The 24,193-nt window shown below is 44.4% G+C and overlaps 1 protein-coding gene across 1 annotated transcript in view; it reads right to left on the bottom strand.

The window, feature by feature from the left end:
- P4HB (prolyl 4-hydroxylase subunit beta) overlaps window positions 1–24,193 on the bottom strand; it is a 366,012-nt gene that overhangs the window by 279,941 nt on the left and 61,878 nt on the right. The window contains exons 3-4 of the mRNA XM_044068198.1: window positions 3,853–3,986; window positions 1,154–1,291 (exon numbers count right to left, since the gene is read on the bottom strand). Coding sequence (XP_043924133.1) covers window positions 1,154–1,291; window positions 3,853–3,986 — 272 coding nt within the window. The remainder of the gene's footprint in view (window positions 1–1,153; window positions 1,292–3,852; window positions 3,987–24,193) is intronic.

Below are 24,193 nucleotides of genomic sequence, written 5' to 3'. Positions count from 1 at the left end.
AATACAAGTTCATTAAAATCAAACAGCATTGACTAGATCTTAAGGTATGAATACACACATTCATTAAACCAAGAAAGCAAATGTGACTGGACACATTAGCCCAACAGCAAATAGTACCAAATAAGAACAGTAAATACCAACAGCTGATACTGCCACAAACCTTTTAAAGTTTGACATTGTGGGGAACAAGGACAGGTCTCCACCTTATTCCTGGAGACCAAGACAGTGCTATATAATTTGTAACAGCAACTAAAAAGGGTCACCTACATCTTTCTAAAGCAAAGATATCATCTTTGAAATCCATTCAGCCACCTCAATCAAAAAGAACCTCCTACATATATAGTGCACCTCATCTTGGATTATTCGTGTAGCTTTCCCCTTAAGCAGAATTCAAGTCTCAGACGCATGAACATTATATTCATCTGGTACAGACTATCCCTGAAGGGCACGGAAAATACCTTTAAATCAGTTCTACATCATGACCAAGGTAATAAAAGAAAAAGCTGTCAGCCCCTGGCTCTGTAAATAGGCAATTATCAAATCATCCACCCCCCCCCCACAAAACCTACTCCGAGTCAAAACATACACATACCAAAATAACTTCTCTGAGTCACAGGACTACAAGACCAGTTACCTACATAAGTCTTATTTGCATTAAGAATGTGGCATACTGCCTATTCCAGAAATGCTGAATAAAAATTATGTTTTTTTAAACACCTTTACTGAATAATCATTTCCAACATATGCACACTTACAGATACTGAACTTTCTAGACACAGGAATCTTACCAAGTTTAATTCTTCTAGTTACCAAAAACAATTACTAGAAAATGGAAATAAAACAACCTATAAACAGAATTACTGAACACTGTAAGGGACACAAAATTGGAAGAAAGACCTTTTAGAAAAGGCAAGGAGCAAACTGCATAAAAATAAATGGAATCTGATTACATCAGGAATAAGGTCCATAAGGAGGAATGATATTTCAAGGCCAGACTTTAGCAACTTAATGTTAAATTGAATAATCTGTACAGTGTATAAAATCATAGGACTGTTTTTCTTTTATAATTAAAATGTGCACCAGCATCACTATGTAATAATTTTTTTAAAGGTGGAATAAAGCTTCACCTGAAGGACACCTGCTCATTGCTCACCTTTTTGAAGAGGATAATGCCATCCTTTTCCACTTTGTAGTGTGAGAATAGGTTGTCAGCTGATACAAGGGCAAAAGGGACATCATCCACTGTTTCTGCAGCCTGAAGGAATACTTTTGCATCCGGAGATTCTATGTCCTGAAAGGAAAAAATAAAATTCATAATATTTCATGCAGTCTAAAAAAAAAATCAAATCACAGCATATGAAACAATGGTTATGATTTGGTACTTTTACAAGTGGTTGCCTAACCAAGTGAAACACACACAAACTTCAGCCTTTAGGTAAAGCAGCCTCTGTGCACTTTACAAGCAGCGTTAATTATGCTGCAAATCCAAACACTTAAATGCTTCAATAGCCATTACTGCCTCCCCCCACCCATAAAATGCAACAGAAGGTAAACCTACAACACTTCAAAACATCACTGGAGGGTTCACTCAAACATCATACTCTGCATAACAGTCTATGTTTAATTAGGGATAAACTACCATCTTAATTCCTTTATAAAATAATACACAGAACCTTTGAGAGCCACTTCTTTGGCCAGGTAAGCATTACAACTAAACTTCACTAAGAAGTTATGGGTAAAATAAAAATAAAGCTACACTGTCAATAATTTAAGTGAACATCCAAATGCCAATTTCAACACAGGAGAGCATGTTTGGATATTTACAGAAGTGTAAAGAAAGCAATCAAACATCTAACCCAGCTCAACTAGTTATAAATGCATTCTATTCAACCAAGTCCTTGGTATTAGACTTTTCCATTAAAAAAACACAAAACTACAAAGAGTAAACACCTCTGTTAGAGATCCTATATTTGAAGCCTAAAGAAATTCTTACAAAACTGCCCGCTCTCTCTCAAGAGATGTCTAAGTTTTCAAAGCAAATGGAAGTAGTTTGAGCGTTACACTAGGAACCATTTCAGGAAAGCAGAAGTGTCACTAATACAATAGTCTAAAAATCTTGCAGTTATTTTTGTAGTCCCCAGGGAATCTAACACTGTACAAGGGCCACACTAATACCCCATTACCCACAAAGCTCATAATCATGATTTATAACTACTGACAAAGCATTGCCATTTTAACAGCTTGTCATAACCAAAAGATATGCAATACTGCTCAAGCAGAAGCACCAATATGGTGGTTTGCTGTCGGTCCACAGGCAATGGATGAAAAATAATTTCAAGTTCGTGGGGCTAGGTAAGTTAGAGATGGTATCACGGTGCTTTTAACCCCTACCCAAGATAACAGTGTAGATCAGATGACTTCAGAGGAAGTCACAAAAATCTTTAACCCAAAGGAGAAACTATCCCAGAGTCATTAACTGACAAAATGGGGAACTGTTAAGGAGTACCCACTAAAGACCTGCAAAATAGGGGACAGACTAAACCCCACAAGTCTGCAGTGGCCTGCAGCAGCAGGCACTCGAGGAAACAAAGCTAGTCACGTTTAATCACCTGGTGCAGTTTCCATCACAATCCACTCAGACCTTTGTCAACTATCTGCACAAAGCACACTGGTAAAGGTGCAAGAAACTAAATTATGGCTGGCTGCACTATCCCAGAAATAAAGATGTTTGCTGAATGAGTATGCCACAGCTAGCTGTGTATGTGTTGGAATTATAAGTACCCTGATTAGAATGGTAGTGGTGTCCAGTGCTACAATGACTGATGAACTTGCGGTGTGAAGATATATACTAGCACCAAGTACATGCTGTACTGTCTCAGAGCAGGAAACTAACAATAAAGCCAACAACCTTCACCACCACTTAGCTGACAGCACCAGACAGGATTACTCAGGAAGTATGGGGCAAAAGAAGGGACCATCATGTTATAACACGGACCATCATGTTATAACACGTCATTAAAAGTTTTATATTCCACATGGCAATATTTAAATAGCCCACCGCCAGAAAACTGACAAGAGCACTTTAACCCTGCAGCCAAGCACTAAAATGCCACCTCCTTCTCTATCCAATTCACAACTGCAATGACGGTGCAACTTTCTACAATATTATGACCCCAATTTACAGCTGTAATAATCCTGATGTATGTTACAAGTCAATAAAAAAGTACTACCAACACACAAGAATGGCCATGTTTACCAGCAAAAGCACCCAGCGGAGGGTTGAAGCCTAAGCAATACAAAGATGAACAGCTCAGCTCAGAACATGCAACTCCTGATGTCAAACTGCAAGTGAAATGGTGTTGCATAAAAACAAGCTCCATGGTAGTTGTGCTTACTATAGAAGCTGCTGTCTAGCAGTCAGAACTTAAACTCATTTTTCAACAAAAACTGGCCAACATGCAAGCTACTGTTAACGCAATGTTTTGTGACTGCAAAGTAAAGGGCATGGGCTTCTAATTACGGCTATAAGGTCCCTGTCTAAGCCTGGTCTGCTCACACTTGTAAGTTAAGCATCCTAGCAAGCACTCCTGATTACTGTAGTGAAATTGCAGTAAGGAGTACACTCGACTTATCGAAACTTAAATTGAATGTTTGGCCTTTTTTGTTTTTTCATACAACATGAACTGTAGTCACTATCTTCTGGTACAATTTGAGCCATTTTTGGGACAACATATGTCATACGACAAAAAAAAAAAAGATGCCAGCAGAGACCATTTGGTGGCTTAACACAACTTTCTACCACTCACCCTTTATCAATGTCACCAACAAAAAGTAAACTCCCTAGCGCCTTACCTTGAAGAAGCCAATTACTGCCACCTCATTGCCGTCTACCAGCTGTTGTGCTGAATCTGTGTCTGCGAGGACAGGAGCAGCAGGACCAGTACGCTTTTTTAGCCAGGTTATGATGTCGTCAGCCTCCCTGCCAGCTGTAAGGAGTCAAGTAAAAATATTACATCAGAACCTAATTATCTGAACATAAAAAACTTAAGGCTTGAGGAAACTCCACCAGCACTGCAGTGACAACCAAAACCACTGACGTTATGTACAAGTTCCCAAGGGATCCCCAGAAGCTGCTGTCCTTATCCCCATTCCCAGACAAGGGGGGGGGGTTTGGGAAAAGGCCAGTGTTCTGCCAAGCCCCAGTCATTCCAAAACATAATACACACTACAGCTGTGAGTGACCCACTCCCCCCAAAGTAAAGAAAAGCATTCCCCCCTTTCAAGCCTGAATTTTTGCCTTTAACTACCAGACACAGGACTACAGATGCACGTGCACAAAGCCAGTATTCCAACCCAAAGCTCTTTGGAACAAACTAATGTCACGGGGGGGGGGGGGTGCTGAAACCAGGGCCATTTTATGAAAAGCCCTCCCAAGATGATACAGCTCTTGAAGGTCTATTTCAGACTAGTGGGCAGTTGACCATAACAAAATATAGGGGGTGCTGCTCTGGGAAACATGCAGTGAAATTAGCACAAAAATATCACAATACATCTGCTTAGGTAGCAAAGACAGTGGAAGAATCTCATACAAGCCACGCTACTATACCACGTCTTTCCAGTCTTACTCTTTTTGAGTTCCACTAATGCCGCTTAAAAATGCTGGAAATCTTTACCATTAAGTACTAGTTAAAAATTCTGTCATTCCAAATGTCAGAAACTTCTAATTTACAGGCATCCATAAGGACACGTCAAATTTGCAAAGCAAGGCATGTAAAAAGGAATACTGCAACATGGAAGAAAAGGACATCTACGGTTATGGTAAGATTTTACACAACTATTCTATGTCCTATTCCTATGTTGCAGTATTCTAGGTGTGGGAACGAACCACAGCTTAAGAGGATGATGAGAGTGTGGTAGATGCAGATGGTTCTACAAGACCCTGCAGGATTGCTCTGGCAAATCCTGTCCTAGCTCTGGAAGCTTGGTCCAATTTATAATGCTTGGCGAAGGTTTGGATGGTGGCCCAGGTGGCTGCTTCCAAAATGGATAGTGTCTAGGCCTTTCATGAAGGCACTTGAGGTGGCCACAGCTCTAGTGGAATGGGTCTCTATTACCCTGGGGGTTCCTTTCTGTGGCGAGTGTAATGGAAGCAAATAGCTTCGCCTATTAGCAGAAACACCTGGTGTTCATAAAGGCAATTTGCATATACCCCATGTGCCTCTGAAGAGGTTTGACAGGTCACTCATTGCAAGTTCTAACTTGGCTGGAGTTTATTTAGTTTTTACTGATTGATCACTGACCACTTTAGGCATGAGGGGTTGGTTCGCAAGGACACAGTCTTTGTGGAAGACTGTTTAGGGGCAACAGGCCATTAAAGCATGCAATTCTGACACTCTTTTGGCTGAAGTGAGAGCCAACAACAGGACCATCTTCCATGTTTATCTGCAAGGAGGAAGGCCCAGCAGATTCAAAGGGATGTTGGGTTAAATTTCTCCAAGATGTAGTTAAGGTCCCAAGGCAGAGGGATCAGTTTCCTAAGTGGTCTCATGTGCAAGACCCCTTTAAGGAAGAGCTTTACGTCGAGCTTGGTCAGCAAGAGGGGGGGGGTCCAGGGGCAGGCAGGCTGAAATTGCAGAGAGGGTACTTTTACAGAAGGTCACTTTTTATCAATTGACACAAGTAGTTTAGAACCAGGGGAAGATCTGCAGAGCCAGGGTCCCTCCGCTTTTGCAGACACCATTTTGCAAATCTTTCCCATTTAGCCAGGTAAAATATTCTGGTTGTGGGTTTCCTTGCCTCCCTTAGGACTGAAAGCACGACCTCGGAGTAGTGGTGTCTGAAAGGGATCAAAAGTTTATCACCCACAGAGTCAGACAACATCTGTGGGTGTAGGAGTGTTCCTTTGTCTTGTGACAGTAGGGCCACCTTGTAGGGTAACTTGAAGTGATTGCCCTTGGCTAGTTTGTGAAGTAGGGGGAACCAGTGCTGCCTTGGCCAGTAGGGAGTCACTAACAATATTTTTGGTTTGTCCTTCTGAATTTTCAGGACGACTTTCTGAATCAGTGGGAATGAGGGAAGGCATAAAAGGAACCCCCCCCCCTCCCCAAGAGATGCTGAAATCATCCACTCTCCATGCTAGAGGAACGGGTGGTCTGCAGTTGCCTGTTCTGGGGGGAGGCAAACATGTCTATTTGTGGAGCACCCCATCGGTGGACTATGTCTAAGACCACCTCCCCGTTCAGCATCCATTCATGCCGAGTCGAGGAGGTCCTGCTCAAGAGATCTGCTTGGTGGTGGTCCTGTGAGGGGATGCAGACTGCCTGCAGGACTAAGTTGAGTTGGGAGACCAAGTCCCATATCAGCAGGGATAAGACTACACAGCTGGTAGGCCTTTGTTCCTCCCTGCTTGTTGAGGTACCACATCATCGTGGTGTTGTCAGTGACCATCTGGAGCACCGCTGAAACCAGAAGGGGAGAGAAGGTCTGTAGAGATAAGAAAACTGCTGTAATTTCCATGAGGTTTGTGCGTTTGATCTGAAGAGAGGGATGTCATGTTTCTTGAATCTTGTAAGAGGCCAGAGTTGCTCCCCAACCTGAATCTGAGGCATCTGTATGCATAACTTGGGTTGGGAGTCCTGGGTTCAACTGTACTTGCTGGATCCCCAGTTGATTTCTGCTTTCAGACAGGGAAGGAGGGGAATGGGATGCTCTAGGGGATGTAGGTGTGCTGGGACCAGGTGTTCATGACCAGTGCACGTGCATTCTTGCCAGTGGTAGCATGGGGATGGTTGCTGCCATTAAACCCAGGAGACGAAGAAAAATCACCTTTTGGGATAGTAGAGCTTCCTGGAAGTGGGAAGTTAAAGACAGAACCTTGCCCTGAGGTAGAAACACCTTCATGGAGTCTGATCTGATTCTGCAGCAAAGGAAAATCTTGTCCTGGCTTGGGATCAGGTAGGATTTGGGGAGGTTGATGGCGAATCCTAGGTTCTGCAGAAGGGACATGGTGAAATGAAGATGCTTTAATACAGCATCCCTGGACTCTGCCAGGATCAGGATGTCGGCCAGATCAGGGTAGATCTGTATCCTCCAAGTTCTGCAAAAGGCAATGGCTGGGGCTAGGCACTTTGTAAAAACCCTGCGGGCTGTGGATAAACCAAAGGGCAAGGCAGTAAATTGGAAATGAGAGGAAGGGCCAGAGAAATGCAGGAATAGTCTGTGGGAACTCCTGATGGGTATGTGCATGCAGGTAGGTTTCCTTTAGGTCTAGGCTAACCATGAAGGCCTTGGCTGAAATGAAAGGCAGCAGGGTGGGGAGAGAGAGCATTTTAAAATAGGGTACCTGAAGATATAGGTTTAGAAAGGACAGATCTAAGACTGATCTCCAGGGGCCATTTTTTTGGGGACTAAGACGAGGCCGGAGTAAAACCCTTTTCCTTCTCGTCTTGGCAGAACAGGTTCTCTGGTGCCTAGCTCTAGAGCTACCAGAACTTGTGGCATCAGATGGGCCTGGTTTTTAGGGAGGGAAGAGATGCCTCTTCTCGGTGGCTTCCCTTTCCAGGATAGGAAGTACACTTTTTGGATTATGTTTAAGACTCACTGGTCTGAAGTGATGGACTGCCAAAGGGAGACCGTGGGAAAGGCAGGCTCAGAGGGGGAGGTGGGCAAGGCAGTCACATTACTGGGGCATCCTCTGTCCTGAAAGGGCCGTCTGGGTTGCTGTGGTGGAGCAGAGGATCAGGATGTAGTAGGTCTTCTGGCACCTCTCCTGGACCTGGAAGAGGGCGACTGTGGTGTAAGTCTTACAAAGGTGGCTTTAGCAGGGTAGTTCCTATAGTACTTTGGTATGGATGACACCAGCAGGTGCCCAATATCCTGGACTTTGCATTTTTCTTGTAGATTTTTAAAAAGGTCAGCAGATTGTTTTCCAAAAAGCACATTGTGTTCCAGAGGGGTGTCCAGGATTTTAGTCTTGAAGTCCTTGGGGAGGCTCCAGAGTCTTAGCCATGAGTACCTCCTGTGGGCTGAAGCAGATGCTGCAGATGTGACGGAAGCTTCTGCAGCATCACAGCTGCTCCGGATGGAGTGCCTGGCTACCTGTTGGGCCAAGGAAAGTTTGGATGAGAGGTCAGTCTTGCTGGACTGTCTGGCAAGGAAGCCAGCATGGAGGAGGCATGAGAGACCAAGTCTAATGCATATTGGTCATGTGGGTCTGATAATTTATGGCTCTGAAAGCCAAAAGTAGAAGTGTACAAAGCCAAAAGTAGAAGTGTACACCTTCTTCCCCATCTCATCCATGTACTTGCCATCTTTGTCAGTGGGTAGCAGGAAAGCAGATGGCAGCAGTTTAGATTGCTCATCTGCAGTGGTGGCAACAACTGGGTCAGCTGAGGGTGGCTTAACTAAGAATTTGTGTGGTCCTCTGGTACTTTACAGAAACGGTCAGTACGCTTAGGGGCTGGAGGCTGGGAGTCGGGGGCCTTAGAAGCCACGTTGAAGGCATTCAAGTAAGCAGGCAGAACTGCAGAAGGGGAGGGTGATCCCACTTGCAGCAGTTTCAAAGTACCTTTTTTGGGTGTCTGTCATTTGGGAAGCATTCCATTTAAAGTAATCATCTTGGTGATGGTCTCGCCAAAAAGTAATCTCCTCAGGGGGAAGAGACAGTCCTTTGGCTCAGAACAGGCAGGGTGGAGGTGTCTGAGGCTGAAGGCCTAAGGGCCATGAAGGCCTGCATGAGTGAAGTGAAGGCCTGCCAATCCAGTTTGACTTCTGAAGTGGAAGTTTAGTTTTCTGCTGCTTTTTGGCCAGAGAGGATGCAGAGAGAGGCCTGGTGTCGGGTCTGGAAATTAGCACATCCGAGGTCTGAATTACTGCCGGAGGCATCACCGAAACTGGTTCCCCCTCAATGTCCAAGTGAGCTCCAAGGATGTCCCAGTTGACAGCTGTGAAACTGCTTCCTCGAGGGACGTCACTGCAGTCGACAGATCCTCAGAGTGCACCTCAACCCCTAGATTGGCAGTTGGGTGGTGTGTCGGAAGCAGAGCAGCAGGCAAAGGTGGTCTAGGAACCTTGGCCTCCTTGTGCGAAGGTACAGGTGCGGCCTCCGATGCAGGATCCATCTTAAGGGCTAACCGTTTGAGGCGCTGGTTCTCACAAGAGAGATTTAACGCAGCTAGCTGGCTGCACAAGGTCTTGAGTACAAACGATTGACAAGTAGCACATGAGGAGTGCGTGTTCCTGGCCTAGGGAAGAAAAAACACCCATCACTGGCGTACTTATGGGGTATCTGGTGCCCACATTGGCACTTTCCCTTTTTTCCTGACATCAGCTAAAAGGCTACACAACTACCAAGCATTAGCTAGAACTAGTGTCAAAAATAAGAAAAACTGAAACCCAATGGGCTACTTATGTTTAAGATGCGACGTCTGTGAAGAGGCGATCATATGATACGAATGTAGTCTGTGGCCGAAAGTTCTGAAGATTGTGCGTGCAGACATCACATTCAAGGTCCCAGGTTTATGGTCCTGCATGTGACATCCCACACACACTACTGCAGCCAAGCTGAAGCATTTGCATAGAAGCCGACGTACAAGTCACCTGAGGACAGGAAATCCCACACCTAGAATACTGCAACATAGGAATAGAAGGACATCTATATTTCCATGTAAATGTGGAAATAAGTTTTTATGGTTTGATACCCCCCCATTTTAGCATCTCCCATGCTCATATTAAATAACCGAAAGATAAATGCTCAGGGCCGTCTAATCAGTCCTATACTTCAAAGGGCAACAGAACAAAAACAAAAAAAAAGGCAAGGACTGACCCATTTATTAAATACTAAATACAACACAGAAAACAATAAAAAGCAAAGCTTTCGAATACAAATAATTCTCTCAATGCCAACATCAGTGCTATTAACATTCAATTAACTCTTTACTGCCCATTCATAAAAATACTGCCCATTCATAAAAATTCTCTAAATTTTAAAACTGGTTTAATACTAGTCTTCATAATAAAACCAGGTGGTTTATCTGCCCTAAAAAAAAATTGTATCATCTGTACTCCTATAACTCAGTCTTAGTAGTCAAATCACCCCCTCTTATATTAAAGGCCTTCTGTGTAGCTCTGAACTTAAATGTGTGATCCTTCCCCATGCTAATAATATGCATGCTTGCTTACTTAATTCATTAGTATCAGTCTCCCTTCTAATACCAGGTAAGTGGGACTTTATTCTTTCCTTTAACCACTATAAAATGTTCACATTTAGCTGCTAGCCATATATAGTAGGCTATCAGTAAAACAAGTGGCAAAAGCTGTTAAATTAAAAAAAGCTCCGTTTCCTATTGGTATCTAAAAAAGTAGATGCAATAAAAACAATTATGGCAGGGAATGGCCCCTTTAGTATTAACCAAGTTGACATACATCTTTAAAGCATAGATCTTTATAGCATAATTTCTGCTGGAAATTCCTTTCTTTAATAAAAGCAAACAATGGTTTACTACCCCATTATACTCTAACTTTGGGTTAGACAGTAAAATTCCCCAGTTCTTACATAAAACTGATTTAATCATAGACCTGTATCTAACATTTCATAGTATACCTCAACACATTGTCATTAGCTAGTCTCTTCCTAAATATATTTCTTGAAAATAAAAGGTTTAGCTGAGGAAGCACATTCATTCAGAACATTTTGCCTAGCCTTCTCTAAAAATCTCATCATAGCCTCTAATCTGAAAATCTTCAGACATAAGAGCCATCTCTGACAAGAACTTCATTGCTAGTATTCAGCCAACTGGCTCTAATGAGTTGACTCCCAACCACACTACCATAAAACATGCAGAGGGTGCATACTATTACAACGTAAAAATATCATTACACTCTAATGTAACGACTCATTTCTAAAAAGGGGATAATTGTTCTATTTCCTGAAACTATGGGTTGCATAGATGGTGAGATGGCATTTTTAAGAATTTTAGGTAACCCATAGATCACAGGAATAATGGGATCAACAATGTAAAGATAGCTGCATTAGTCAGGGGAAATAGACCCCCTCCATAAGTCAAGACAGCCTGTAACTTTTAAAACAAGGTTAATAACATCAAATCTCAACACTGATAAGAGTAGTGTACTTAAACTTTGCTTTTTTATTTCTTGCCGTGTTGCGTTAGTTTTAGACTGTTCAGTCCTTGCCCGTTTTCTTTTTATTCTGTTCTTTGGCGTACAGGACAGATTTAACCACCCTGAGCATTTATCTTTTGGGTTTTTGTACGTTCCTGGTGATACGTCTATTCTTAGCCAACCTTCTAGAGATACAGCCCAGAACCTCTATTTCAGTATCTGGATCCAATACTGCTGCAAAGACTACCTTTTTACAACTCCTTATGGTCAGTAAGAACCCATTGAGATGCGCGGTGACCACAGACATTTTTTCATCCAACACACAACGGACTGAATTAAGAAATTTATGTACACTGTAGTCTAAAGTTAAATATTACAAGAGACTCTAATGGCAATATTTACAATTGGGGAGAGTTACCCGTGGGTTACAAATTACTAAAATGCCCACATATGGAAACAGTCACCTGAGTTGCTGAAACAGTGTCAAAGGCTGAATCTTAAAATTAAGCACAGATTATATGCACTTAAGGATTACTTTGCGCACAGAAGCAGATGTCTCTGTGGAAATTGAGGTCTTGGAGAAAAGTTTTACAGTCTACAGAATTTCAGCATGCTTCTTGAATTTAATAGCATGCTTGAATGGATTAAAATGTTTGAAAACAGACGGATTATTGTGAAAAAGCATATGCTTAGAGATCTGTGACTTTAACGGCCAGAATGTCTATCATTGCCCGAAGGAAGAAAAATGGGAGACTACCAATGCAGCAAGCAATAAACAAGGACACCAACTGAACGTTGCAACTTCTGAACATTTACCTAAATGTGGTGACTATTCGTGACTTGGATGTTTTTTCAGCTTCTATTATGAAGAGTATTAATGAGACTAACAATATAAGCAACTGTCCTTCAAATGAGTCTGATGAAACAAATAAAGTACTTAGAAATACAACTAAAGTGGAGCATTCAACTTCCTCCTTGTGGCAAAAAGGCTCTGATTCTGGTGTTTTTTTTAGGATCAAATATAGGCTTCTGGAGCATTTCTCCCCGGGCCTCTGCTGAAAATAGGATCTGTAGAACCTAGTCGGACTTTCCCGGTTAACAAATGTTAAATAAATAAATAAATCATCCACAATACAACTGCAGTTGCCGATACAGATAAGGCCTCAGTCGAAAGTTTGGAGTAACACCAGGAAGGGTAGGAATCAAGAAAATTTAATCGGGGCCAAACAAGGAGAATTACAGATGTCACTTGACCTAGAACGAGAAGCAGAACATCCAGCAAGTAGTCGATTCCACTGTTCACAATCTTTCTAGGTATGTACTTTCAATGAAATTAGACTCTTGGATAAAAGGACTCATTTATACCTTCTGCACAGGGGAATATTAGTGGCACGAACATAATTGAGACATTGAGACATTTTACACATAATGTGGGAGTTGAAATTACTATAAAAGAATGACAACTATAATACTGTTGATCAGTTAAGGAGAAAGCTTTTCTTCCTTTAAACATTCCGGTGGTAAAAGCCTTTTACGATATGTGTGAGGATGAAGATATTTTTTGAAAGAACATGTGAAATTTTACAACATGACAACAGATGAGAAGCTAGGACTTTCTTTTTTGTGCAGAAACTGTGCTATCATTATAAAAATCAGCCGATAAAGGTGGCATGACTGGATGTCTGAACTGTTACTGGACCACAGTACCTTAAGAAAAGTTAGATCTGATGTTACTAGCCTTGTTTTAAAAGTTAAAGGCTGTCTGTATGACTTATGGAGGGATCCATTTCCCCTGATAAATATATCTATCTTTACATTGCTGAGCCCATTATTCAAGTTAGCTATGGGTTACCCAAAATTCATAAAAACATCTCACCATCTATGCGACCAATAGTTTCTGGGAATAGATGGGTAACTACTGCTATTATTAATGCTTAGAAAAACAATAATTCCCTTTTTTAGAAATGAGTCAAAGTTACATTAGAGATAATGACTTCCTGAGGTCATTATACCAATGATGCAACAGTATGTTCTTACCATAATGTTCCAGCTGTGTTGATCTTAATTCATTACTGAGGAGTGTCAGTATCATCCTCGGAACAGAGTCTGCAGTTATAACAAGCTCATGCCAGCCAAAAAATGTGAGCCAAGTCCTACCCACAGTGCCCCTCTCTATATTACCTCAGTTTGCCCACAAGGAAGAAAGCAGAGGCTTCATCTGAACAGCTTTTCTACCATAGGCTAGGAGCATAACCGAATCTCCATGAGTCTTTCGGCAGGGGATGGTGGGTGGGTTGTAATGCACGAATGAAGCTCAACACAGATGGAATGTTATGGTAAGAACACAACTTCTTTACCTGATGTTGTTAATCTTCATTCATTCCTTAGTGATGGGACAGAGTCCCTAGCTACTTTGTTTTTTGGAAGGCCCTATGGAAGAATACTCCCGAGTTCCACTGAACCAAAGGAAGCTCCCCCCCCCCCCCCCCTGGAGACCTTATCCAATTTATAAGGAGTGATAAAAGGTATGAAGGGTAGATTCAGGTCGCTGCTGCACAAATGTCATCCATAGAAGCTCTTGCATGGAAAGCAGCAGACATTGCAACTGATCTTGTGGAATGCGCTTTGACTTTAGATGGTAATGAGGCTTTGTTCCACACAAAGCAAATACAGTTTCTCAACCATTTAGACAAGGTAACTTTGGAAGCAGGTCTCCCCACTGTTAGTCCGGAGAATGACATAACTGGTCAGATTCTCGTAATGACTTCGTTCTGTTGAGATAAAAACGCAATTGTTTGTGTAAGCAAATGTAGTGCATATTCTTTTTTGTTAGATTTTTGGTTTGAATAACAGTAAAGTCTTTAATAACTTTGGGTAAAAAGGAGGGGTTAGTCCAGAATAATACTCTGTCCTTATAGAACACTGTAAGGATATTTTGTGCACAAAGCTTGCAACTCAAATTCGACTTGCTGAGGTAATGGCCACCAACAGCAAAGTCTTCCAGGATAAAAACTTTTAGATCGCAGTTAGCAGCAGATTCAAAGGGAGGACGAGTCAAGGATTGCAGAACTAAGGTTGAATTCCATACCTCTATCGGTGATTTGAAGGGGGGCCTAATGTGCAACTCCTTTCAAAAATGTTTTACAGAGATGGTGTGAAATCAAGGAGTCCTCCTCAAAATCATTATAAAACTTGGAGATTGCCACCAAATGTACTCAAATAGTTGAAGCTTTAGCTCCTGAATGGAGGTGGTTGGATAAGTAATCTAGTACTGTAGAAAAGCAGGGCTGAAAAAGGATGAACATTTTTACGAAACAAAAAAAAAAAAAAAAAAAAATGAATCTTTTCCACTTACTTAGATAAAATTTCCTGGTGGATGGTTTATGGGAAGCCAGAAGAATGTGGCATACAAGGGACGACTGGTTGTTTTGCCTGGCGATCACTGAAGTGGAGAAGCCAAGCCATCAGCCTGAGACTCTATATGTTCAGATTAAAATAAAACCCTGCGGGTGTGACAGCAGTTCTGGAGTTGAATTCAGAATCCATGGCTAATGAACTAGGTGAGGCCAAAGAAAGGGAAACCAGATTTGTTGAGGCCAGTAGGGTGCAATTAAGATTACTTTGCTTTTCAACCATAGCACTTTCAAAAACTGTGGGATCAGTGGAAGGGGAGGGGTGCATAAAAGAAGTCCCATGGGCCAATCATGTACTAAAGCGCCCCTCGGGGACTCCCCCCGTGGTGGAATTAGGGCAAAGTAGCTGCTGCACTTGTGATTTGCAGGGGACACAAACAGATCGCAGTAAGGATGGCCCCAGTGACTGAAGATCTCCGATGCTATGACAGGATTGAGGGACCACTCGTGAGGCAGGAGAATGCATCTGCTCAATTTGTCTGCAACTACGTTGGAATCCCCGGGAAAATGCGTTAACAGAAAGCAATTGGCAGCCATTGCCCATTGACAAATTCTCATGGCCTCTCGACACAATGGGTAGAACTTAGTTCCACCCTCGTTTGCTGATGTAACGAACTACTGACATGTTGTCGGACTGGATGGCAATCATTCCTGAAGGGAGAACAGGTTGAAATGCTTGCAACGCTAGAAGCACTGCCCTCAGTTCTAGAAAACTGACATGCAGGTTGGCCTTCAAGGGTGACCCAGTGCCTTGGACCGTCCTTCCCTGGAAATGCCACCCCCACCCAATCAGGGAGGCTATGGTCACTATGGCTCTGGGCTAAGAGGGGGAGAAAGAACAACTCCATAGGTGCGCTTCTGGATTCATCCAACAAATTAAATCTTGTTTGCACCGATTTTTTATCCCGCTTTGAAAGGACAGAGATGAGTCAAAGGGGACCGCTGTGCTAGTAAAAGCCACTGTAGGAGTCTCATGTGTAATCTTGCCAGTGGAACTATTGTTATCGAAGCGATCACTGACCCTAGTAATTGGAGGATTGCTCGAGCTGGAGCTTTGTCCTGACAGCATCACCCAGAATTGAGATGAGTCTTTCCAGCCTGTGGAGTGGGAGGGAGACTAAGCAAGACTGAGTATCGAAATTTGCACCTGTGGACGCTATTCTTTGAAGAATAAAGTTGGATTTATCCTCGTTTACAGTTATCCCTCAAGTGTTCCAGTAGTTGTAGAGAGTGTAGGGAGTGGCTGAAACCATTAGATGCTTGGTTGGGGAGGAGCCAAAAGTATGGAAACATCCAGAATCCTTGCAGTTTAATGCATTTGGTCAACAGTCTGGGGGCCGTAGAAACCCCAAAGGGCAGCGCTCAGAATTGGTAGTGGTTGGCTCCCAGCGAGAAGCGGAGGATTCTTCTGGAGGATTTGTCCATTTTTATGTGGTAATACACGTCCTGAAGATCAATGGTGCAAATTCAATTTCTCCAGAAAAGGAAGTACAGACTGAACCATGACCATCCGAATTTAGTTTGACAAATTTGTTTAGGATGCTGAGGTCCAGAATTGGCCTCCGGTCCAGTGTCTTTTTAGCACTAAAAAGAACCTTGAGAGTAATCCAGATCCCATCTGGTCTGGTGGGACTAGTTGGACAACCCTTTTTTGAAAACGGCTTTTTGAATTTGAGACGCTACTTCCCTTTGACTAGGTGGAATGTCGGGAATACGAATCAAAAGACTCTGGTAAAGGTCGAAAGGGATGTGAACCTCTGGCAATTATCGTCTGCACCCAAAGATCTGTGGTTATCGTTTGCCAGGCAAGGTGGTGCAGTAAAGTCACTCACCCCCGATTGCTTCAACAGGTCAGCAAAACCAGGCCGCTCTTCAGGAGTGCTGATAGGGTTTGTCCAGAAAAAGAATTCCTGGATCTTTGATTACGCCCCCCCGTCTCTAAAGGAGAGTCTTCTGGTTGAGTTCCCCCCTCTGCCTAGGGGGGACGACACTCCCATGTGTCACAGAAAGGACCCTGGGGATTTCTTGTACCACATTTTTCCATTCCTCCAATTCCTGGAATGGAATTGAGGGTTGGAAAAACATATGCCTACCGCAGACGAGGTCTTGCCATCCTTTTCACACCTTTTCACCCCTGGCCAAACGGTCTTTTACCTTACGGCCAAAAAGGGAAGAGGCCTCTATGGAAGCACAGGAAGGAAGACTTAAAGTGATCCGCAAAATCACATAGGCGCATCCAGGCATGACATCTTGTGACAGCTGCACCCACTGGCGTGACATCTTGTGACATCTGCACCCACTGCTCTAGCTACCCCCTCGGTCAAATGAGAAAGCAACTGCATAGGAGTTAGAAATCTATTCCAGGGTGGCAAGCTGTGAGGCAACTTTGACGCATACTCCCATCAGTGACTGCTCCTGCAAGGGTTTCAGAGAGTTCTGAGATTAGAGTTCTCCGAAGCTGGGTGAAGTGTGCCAGATAGTTCAGGGACCAAATGATGGCGAAGGTCGCTAAAGAAAACACTCTTCCCAAGACTCTCCCATTAGGGGGATGGACAGTAGAGCTCTCCTCAGCTAGCTCTTTTAGTGGCTAGCCGCCACAACCATAGCATCTACTGGCAGGCCCTTGGACCAGTGTTGACCATCTTCTGGAGGAGAAAGAATTTTGTCTGGTCTCTGGGGGATAGGTTCAATGCTATCCAGATTCTTCCAGGCGTGCTGCACCATGAGCTGTACCAGGTCATCTGCAGGCAAGGTCCTCAGGAAGTAGAGGGCCAGGCACGGAAAGCCTGCAAGAATACAGACTCCTCCGAGGAGGTGGTGGCTTCCAGTCCCCAGCTGCTTTACGATCTCCAGTACGTCTCCAAAGGAGCCATCCTTGGGTGGGGGTGGGGGGGTGACAGTGGGGACCATTCCCCTTCATCATAGTCCATCTTTGGTGAGAGATTCTTCAGAGGAATCCACACGCTTCCTCTTGCACGATCTCTTGGGAGGTACCTCCTCAGCAGGGGGCATCTGAGGACTCTGCAGAGTGGGCAACTTGTGGAAGGATGTCTTGCGGTTCCAGTGTCTGATGTCCTTGAATAGTGGGTTGTCAACTGCAGCTCAAAGGAAAGGAAGATATGGGTCTCTGGCACCGAAGGTACCAGCTGAGAGCCTGCTGAGGCAAGTGCTCCATCACCTGGAAAGCAGGCCCGCCCAAAGAGGGATGGGAGCCTGTAACTGGCCAAGACCACCTTCGGGACCAGGGTCACACCCTGCTCAGATGAACCCACTCCCAGGAAAGGAGCCACTGGATGACCCGGTTCCAACAAAGCAACTGTAACTGTAGTAGACTGCGCCAAGGAAACAGGCGCCGCATTACGGTTCACGGTGCCAACAGACCAGTGTTTAGCCAGAGGATGGTCCGGCTCCAAATGAGTCGAACATCAGAGGGTAGGTTCCGAAGCCATGGTAAGGTTTACCAATGGAGCCGAAAAAGCTTCAGATGCCTCCAGGGAGGTCAAAGGAGGAAAGTATGTAGGAGTCCATGGAGAACCTCTGCTCAGGGAGGGAGGGAGGATTTGGTGTTGGAAAACCTCTGGCCGCTAAGAGCTGATCCACTAGCCTCACTACATCCATTTCCGAAAGGCTCCTGAAGGAGTAGGTGGATATCCCTAATGGGGAGTCAGGATGCACGAGGAAGGGGCTACATTGTTGACCATGAAAAGGATCCACTGAAGGGGAATATCAGGTCCAAGGGGTTATTTCTCCTTTCGGCACATAGGCTGAAGGATCAGCATAACGTACAGGTAGAGGGGGAAGTGACTGGTGTTGAGATGACTTGGTGCCGAAAGGGAAGTCAGTATTGCTGCCCGAATCACTATCGGAAATTTGAGGATAGGTGCAGAGGATTGCACCGTAGTCTGCTACTGAGGTGCTAGAACCGAAGATGGCAATGTGGAAGGGGGGGGGGTTTGAGCCCCCAGTGCCAAGGATGTTCGAACCAATTTAGAGATATTTGCTTTCAGTTCTGATGATTTAGATTTACTCGTAAGAGGAGAGGAGGGTAAGGATTTGCTCCTCTTTTTATGCTCTTTCTTTGGAAGTGATGAATCCTCTGTCTCAAGAGATGGCCTCCACGAAAGGAGATTTAAGGAGGAGACTTAACATGAGCTTATTTTTACGTTCTGCCAGCAAATCATACAAGAAGGTTTCACAGACAGGTGCCCGAGACAGCAGACAGGATGTATGGTTGTCCACATTAGGCATCTTCCTATCGCACCAATCACAGCGCTCAAACCCAGTTGTATCCCTTAATATACCAGGGAGTGATTTGATTACCAAGATTGAGCTGGAATAGACGGATAATCTTTTTTAGGGCAGATAAACCACCAATCTTAATATTTAGTATTAAACTGGTTTTAAAATTTAGAAAATAAATTTTTATGAATGAGAATTATACCTGGCAGGCAGTAATGAGTTAATTGTTTTTAGATCTGATTTGAAATGCTGGTTTGTACACTGTATATATCAACTGAACGTCAACAGCATGGATGTTGGCATTCAGAAAGTTATTTTGTACACCAAAAGCTTTGCTTTTTTATTTTTTGCTGTGTTGTGTTTAAATTTTACTGTGCGGTCCTTGCCACTTTTCATCATATTTAAAATGATCTTCCAAGTAGGAATGTTTATAAAGGAAAACACATCTGCCCTGCTAGAAGCCCTGTTAGGTGATCTTGACTAGCTATCAGATTTGATCTGCATACGTATCCAGAGGTTTTAAATTACAATACCAAATCTATGAAGCAGTTTTAGCAGATTTTCATACGATGTTTTGATGCACTCAATACAACTGCATGTCATATACATTTAGCATTACACCACCATATGAAGCACAACTGGTTTAGGTCTGTGGGACTGTCAAATTACTTTTAGAGGAGTAAACGCAAAAGCCTCCAGTACCTTACCAGTTGTATGCATCTCTCTGGCACACATCCTAGAGAAGAGAGTGTATTCCCTGTTGCACTCATCACATTTGGGTTATCCCTGCCAGGGTAGCCCTCAGTCAGCCAGAATACCAGAGGATTAGTAGTTCTGCGTCGGTTCTTGCCGCTTCAGGACTGACGTCAGGTCATCAGTAGTATAAAGTAAGACAGCAGACGCCATTACATCAGTTTTTCTTGCCCTAACCTGTCAGGAGCATCCAAGTAGTAGCCAGGGTCTGGTGGAAAAACCCCACCAGTAGAAAGTAAATACCAATATGTCCCTTGTAAGAAAAGGGAAGAAAAAAGGGGGATGGAGGGAAACCAGGACTGCAGCAGTGAATACACCAACATCTACATTTACAGTAAGTGTAGATAACTGTACTATGTTCATGTGTCACTGTTGCAATCATCACATTTGGGTTGATTCCCAAAGCTGAGGAAAAGGGTGGTGGCAGTCAAGAAAACTAGAGGCTAGCTAGGATGCCCTGCAAGATTGCAAAGGCAAACCCTGCCCTGGATTTGGAGAAGAAAGGCAGGTGGTAATGTTTGGTAAAGTGCGACCAGATGTCCAGGTGGCAGCCTCCAGATGTCCCTGGTAGGGAATCCTCTGAGGAAAGCTGCAGAGGTGGAGGCTGCTCTGGTGGAGAGAGCCCCGACCCCCCCCCCCGGGGGGGGGGCTTTCCATGTTTGTAGCAGAAATGGATGCAGTGTGCTATCTATTTGGAAATGGCTTTGCCTTCTGCCCCTGTAGCAAAGCGAACCAGCAATTGATCAGACTTTCTGAAGGATTTAGTCCCATCTACATAGACTCCGAGCTGTCTATGCACATCTAGGGAGTGCTGGATCCTTTCCCCCTTGTTCTGGGGATTAGGAAAAAAGGTGGGCAAATGAATGGATTGGTGGAGAGCCACACTGGACACCACCTTGGGCATGAAGGATGTGTTAGTCCTGAAGGATATGCTGTCAGCATGAAAGATGACCGATTCCACAACCATGAGTGCTTGCAGCTTGGAGACTTTTCTGGCTGAAGTGATAGCCAGGAGGAAAGCGGTCTTCCAGGAGAAAAATGTTAGCTCTGTAAAAGAAGCTGGTTTGAAGGGGGGCAGGGTGAGCTTTTCCAACACAAAGTTAAGGTCCCAAGCTAGGGTTGGTGCTCTTCTGGGTGGCCTCAGTTTGCTAGCCTCTCATAGGAACTGTGATCAAGGGGTATGAGAAAAAGGAGCTGCTTAGTCGGAAAATGAGAAAAAGGAGCTGCTTAGTCAGAAAATGAGGAGAGATAAGAGGCATGAATTTTAACAGAGGAAAGAGGCCACCGAGTACTATGTCAGCTGACTAATCCAGGATGAGAGGGAGGGAGGGCTGTGCAATACTGGCTCCTTAACCCGAAACCAGGTGCAGAACCTTTTACATTTGTCAGCATAACACTTTCTAGTGCTAGGGCATCTGGCCTTGCGTACAAAACATCTAGAACCTGTTTACTGAGGTTGGCAGATTGATTGGGGGTTAGGGAATACACCGAGCTGCCAAATTGAGTGTCTGTAATTGGGAATGCATGAATTCCCCTTCCCTCTGGGTCAGGTGGTTTGGAATCGAAGGAAGATCGCATGGTGGCAGTGGGGACAGGCTGCACAGCTAGGGGTACCAGTGCTGGCAAGGCCAGTCTGGAGCTATAAAAATTGTCCTTGGTTTTTCCTCCTTTATTTTGAGCAGTACCCTAAAGACGAGAGGTAGTGGAGGAAAAGCACAGACCAATAGATTGACCCAGGGGAAGGACAGGGCATCCACTTTCCGAGCCATGCAGTGATGCTCCCTGGTGCAGAATTTGAGCTGATGGTTGGTGTAGAAGGCAAAAAGGTAGACCTTCGGGGTGCCCCATTTCTGAGTTATTAGGGTGAAGGTTCTTCTGTTGAGTTGCCACTCATATGGCTCCAGAAGATTTCTGCTTCATTGGTCTGCCAGAGTTGAGAGAACCTCGTAGGAACTGTGCTAATAGGTGGAGTTGCATGGCAGAGGCTGTGTGCCAAATTGTGATGGCCAGCCTGCATACAGGGTAGGAGTGAGTCCTTCCTTGCTTGTTGATATACCACATTGCACAGTGGTGTTGTCTGCTTTGGTCAGGACAGCCCCTGGGGAGAGAAGGGGCTTGAAAGCCATCAAGGCATGCTGGACAGTCCTCTTTTTGGTTGATGTGCAGAGGGATTTGTTCTGGGCTCCATTGGTCCTGTATGCACCTGCACCCCAAGCACAGTCCGATGCATCTGTGGTGAGGGTCTGGACAGCGGTAGTTCCTTGCTGTGGGAGCATGCTGTTGCCAGCCAAAGAAAATCTTTTCTGAGGCAAGGAATAGTTAGAGTCTCCAGGTCTTGACAGTGTTGACACCAAAGGCTTTTTAGGTAGGTTCATACTAGGCTTTTTAGGTAGGTTCATACTAGGCTATCTACCCTAGGGAATTTATAAGCCTAGCAAGAGTATGTTTGGCTTTTGCCACCCATTTTAAATTAATTTTGCTATGCCCTTTTTCGAGGTTAGTATACTGTGCATCTAACAGTGACACAGAAGTGATGCCCGGGGTAAACCTACGATCTCCCATCCACTCAATGAGTCAATGAGGGACTCTGCCTAGCCTGGACTGGGATTTTATTCCACAGTGAAGGGAGCCTCTGGGTTATGAATCTGTCCCTCCAGCATGTCCTATTTATTTCAGCGCTGAGGTTAAAGTCTTTCGAGCGTGTAGCTCGATGGGATTTGGATTTTTTGAGGTGCAGCATGTCCCTTAATTCCGGGTTGGACATGGCTTTATAAGTCAGGCACAGGTCGCCTCTGAGCAGGTGGTATGCCACTAAGTAGAGCTGGAGTTTCTTTAACCGGGCAGCATATGGCATCTGTTTGAGCCCCTTGATCATCTTGGTGAGGTACTTTTGGGGGTCCTTCCAGTTGCTGCAGGCGTTTGGTAAGGTACATCCCAAAAGGGGCATTGTACTCTATTATGGGCCTGACGAGGGATGAGTAAAGAGGCACGACGACCTCCCCCAATCTAGATGTGAATCCCTTCATGATTAGGTGGGCTATATAAAATGTTTTTCTAACCACTTTGGCCACGTGGTTGTCAAATGAGAGACTATCAACTTGGGTCCCCAATTACTTCTGTACTTAATGATTACCACCTATATGGTAATTTGTGGGCACTGTTTTTGCCAAAGGGGATGACTATACACTTTTTGGCATTTAGCTTGAGGCCATGGCTCTGGCACCAGTTGTCCATTTCTATGAGGCCCTTTTGGAGGATGCTTGTGTCGGCTGGAGAGTAGATTATGGCGCCAGTTTGCAGTCATCTGCAAACTTGGTCAGCCACAGCCCTTCTGTGTTGGCCTGTACTTCCGAGAAATATATACTGAACAAGAGAGGTCCCAGGACTGAGCGTTGTGGGACGCCACTTGTAACTGGTTTGGAGTCCAACATAGCTCCAGCAATTCTAACCATGTGGGTTCTGTCCTTGAGCCAGTTTGTAACCCATCTAGTGACATAGGGGTTTATATTTAAGCTGGTGAGCTCATCTATAATGCCCAAGTGGGGTATTGTATCGAAGGCTTTTGCGAGGTCCAGGTAGGCTGTGTGGACCACCTTCCCTTAGTCAATGGCCTTGGTGACTGTTTCAAAGAAGTTGACCAGGTTTAAGAGGCAGGATCTGCCCTTAAAGCCGAACTGGGTAGGATCCAGTGTCTATAGGTACCCAATATCTACATTTATGAGGTCCATGAGGATCCTTTCCATAGCTTTGCAGACCAAGCTAGTCAGGCTTATGGGGCGATAGTTTCCAGGGTCCGTTGAGGCACCACCTTTGTGGGGAAGGACCACAGTTGCTGTACGCCACTCTTTGGGTACACATCCTGTAGTAAGGCTGAGATTGAACAGTAGCTTTATGTTTGGGTTTAGCTCTTCTTGGGAGTTCATGTAGGACGCAGCCCGGAACACAGTCTGGTCCCATTGATGCTGTGTTTTTTCTTTGGAGAAGGCGGCTCTTACCCGAGTACCTGAGATGTCGGGGGGGGGGGGGCAGCACTCTGCTGGGATAGATATCTGCCCTTTTGGTGTGGGGGGGGGGGGGTTGCACTGAACCGGTCAGCTAGGATGTTGGCAATGTCTGTGGGTTCGGTGTATTTTTTTGTCATTTTGGACTAATTCTGAGCATATCTGGGAATTCCCACCCAGGTTCCTAACATAACTAAATAAAGCCTTGTGATCATCCTTAGTGTCCTGTGCAATTTCTCTCTCGAAGCTGCCCTTAGACGATTTTATGAGTGCCCTTAGTTTTTTGCCAATACTGATCAGAGATGCCTTCCCTTTTTGGGATTTTGCTCCATCATGTAGTAGCTTCCTCCTTCTATTGTATAGTTTGTTTATGGCTGGGGTCCACCAGACAGGACATCTGCCTTTGGAGGATTGGGTCTTGGTTTGATTTGGGATTGCATGATCCACGCATTCCTGAAGGTGTTCATAGAATGCATTTATAAAGGATTCTGCGGTCTGGGCCGTATTTTCCACAGGCCCGGGGGCTTTGAAGGATTCCACCTCTGTTTTGAGTAGTGTGAAATTTGCTTTAGTGAAGTTTTCACTGTGGTTTTCAGGGCAGGGGGTGGGGTCGGGATGTGAATATCCAGTGAGATCAGTTTATGGTCTGATCTTACCAGTGAGGGATAC

The sequence above is a fragment of the Protopterus annectens genome, chromosome 4.part0, assembly GCF_019279795.1.
Source record: "Protopterus annectens isolate FY-2018-M chromosome 4.part0, PAN1.0, whole genome shotgun sequence".
Classification (NCBI taxonomy): Eukaryota; Metazoa; Chordata; order Ceratodontiformes; family Protopteridae; genus Protopterus; species Protopterus annectens.
Note: the sequence above shows the minus strand (reverse complement) of the source record. Positions and strands in the feature narration are given on the sequence as shown.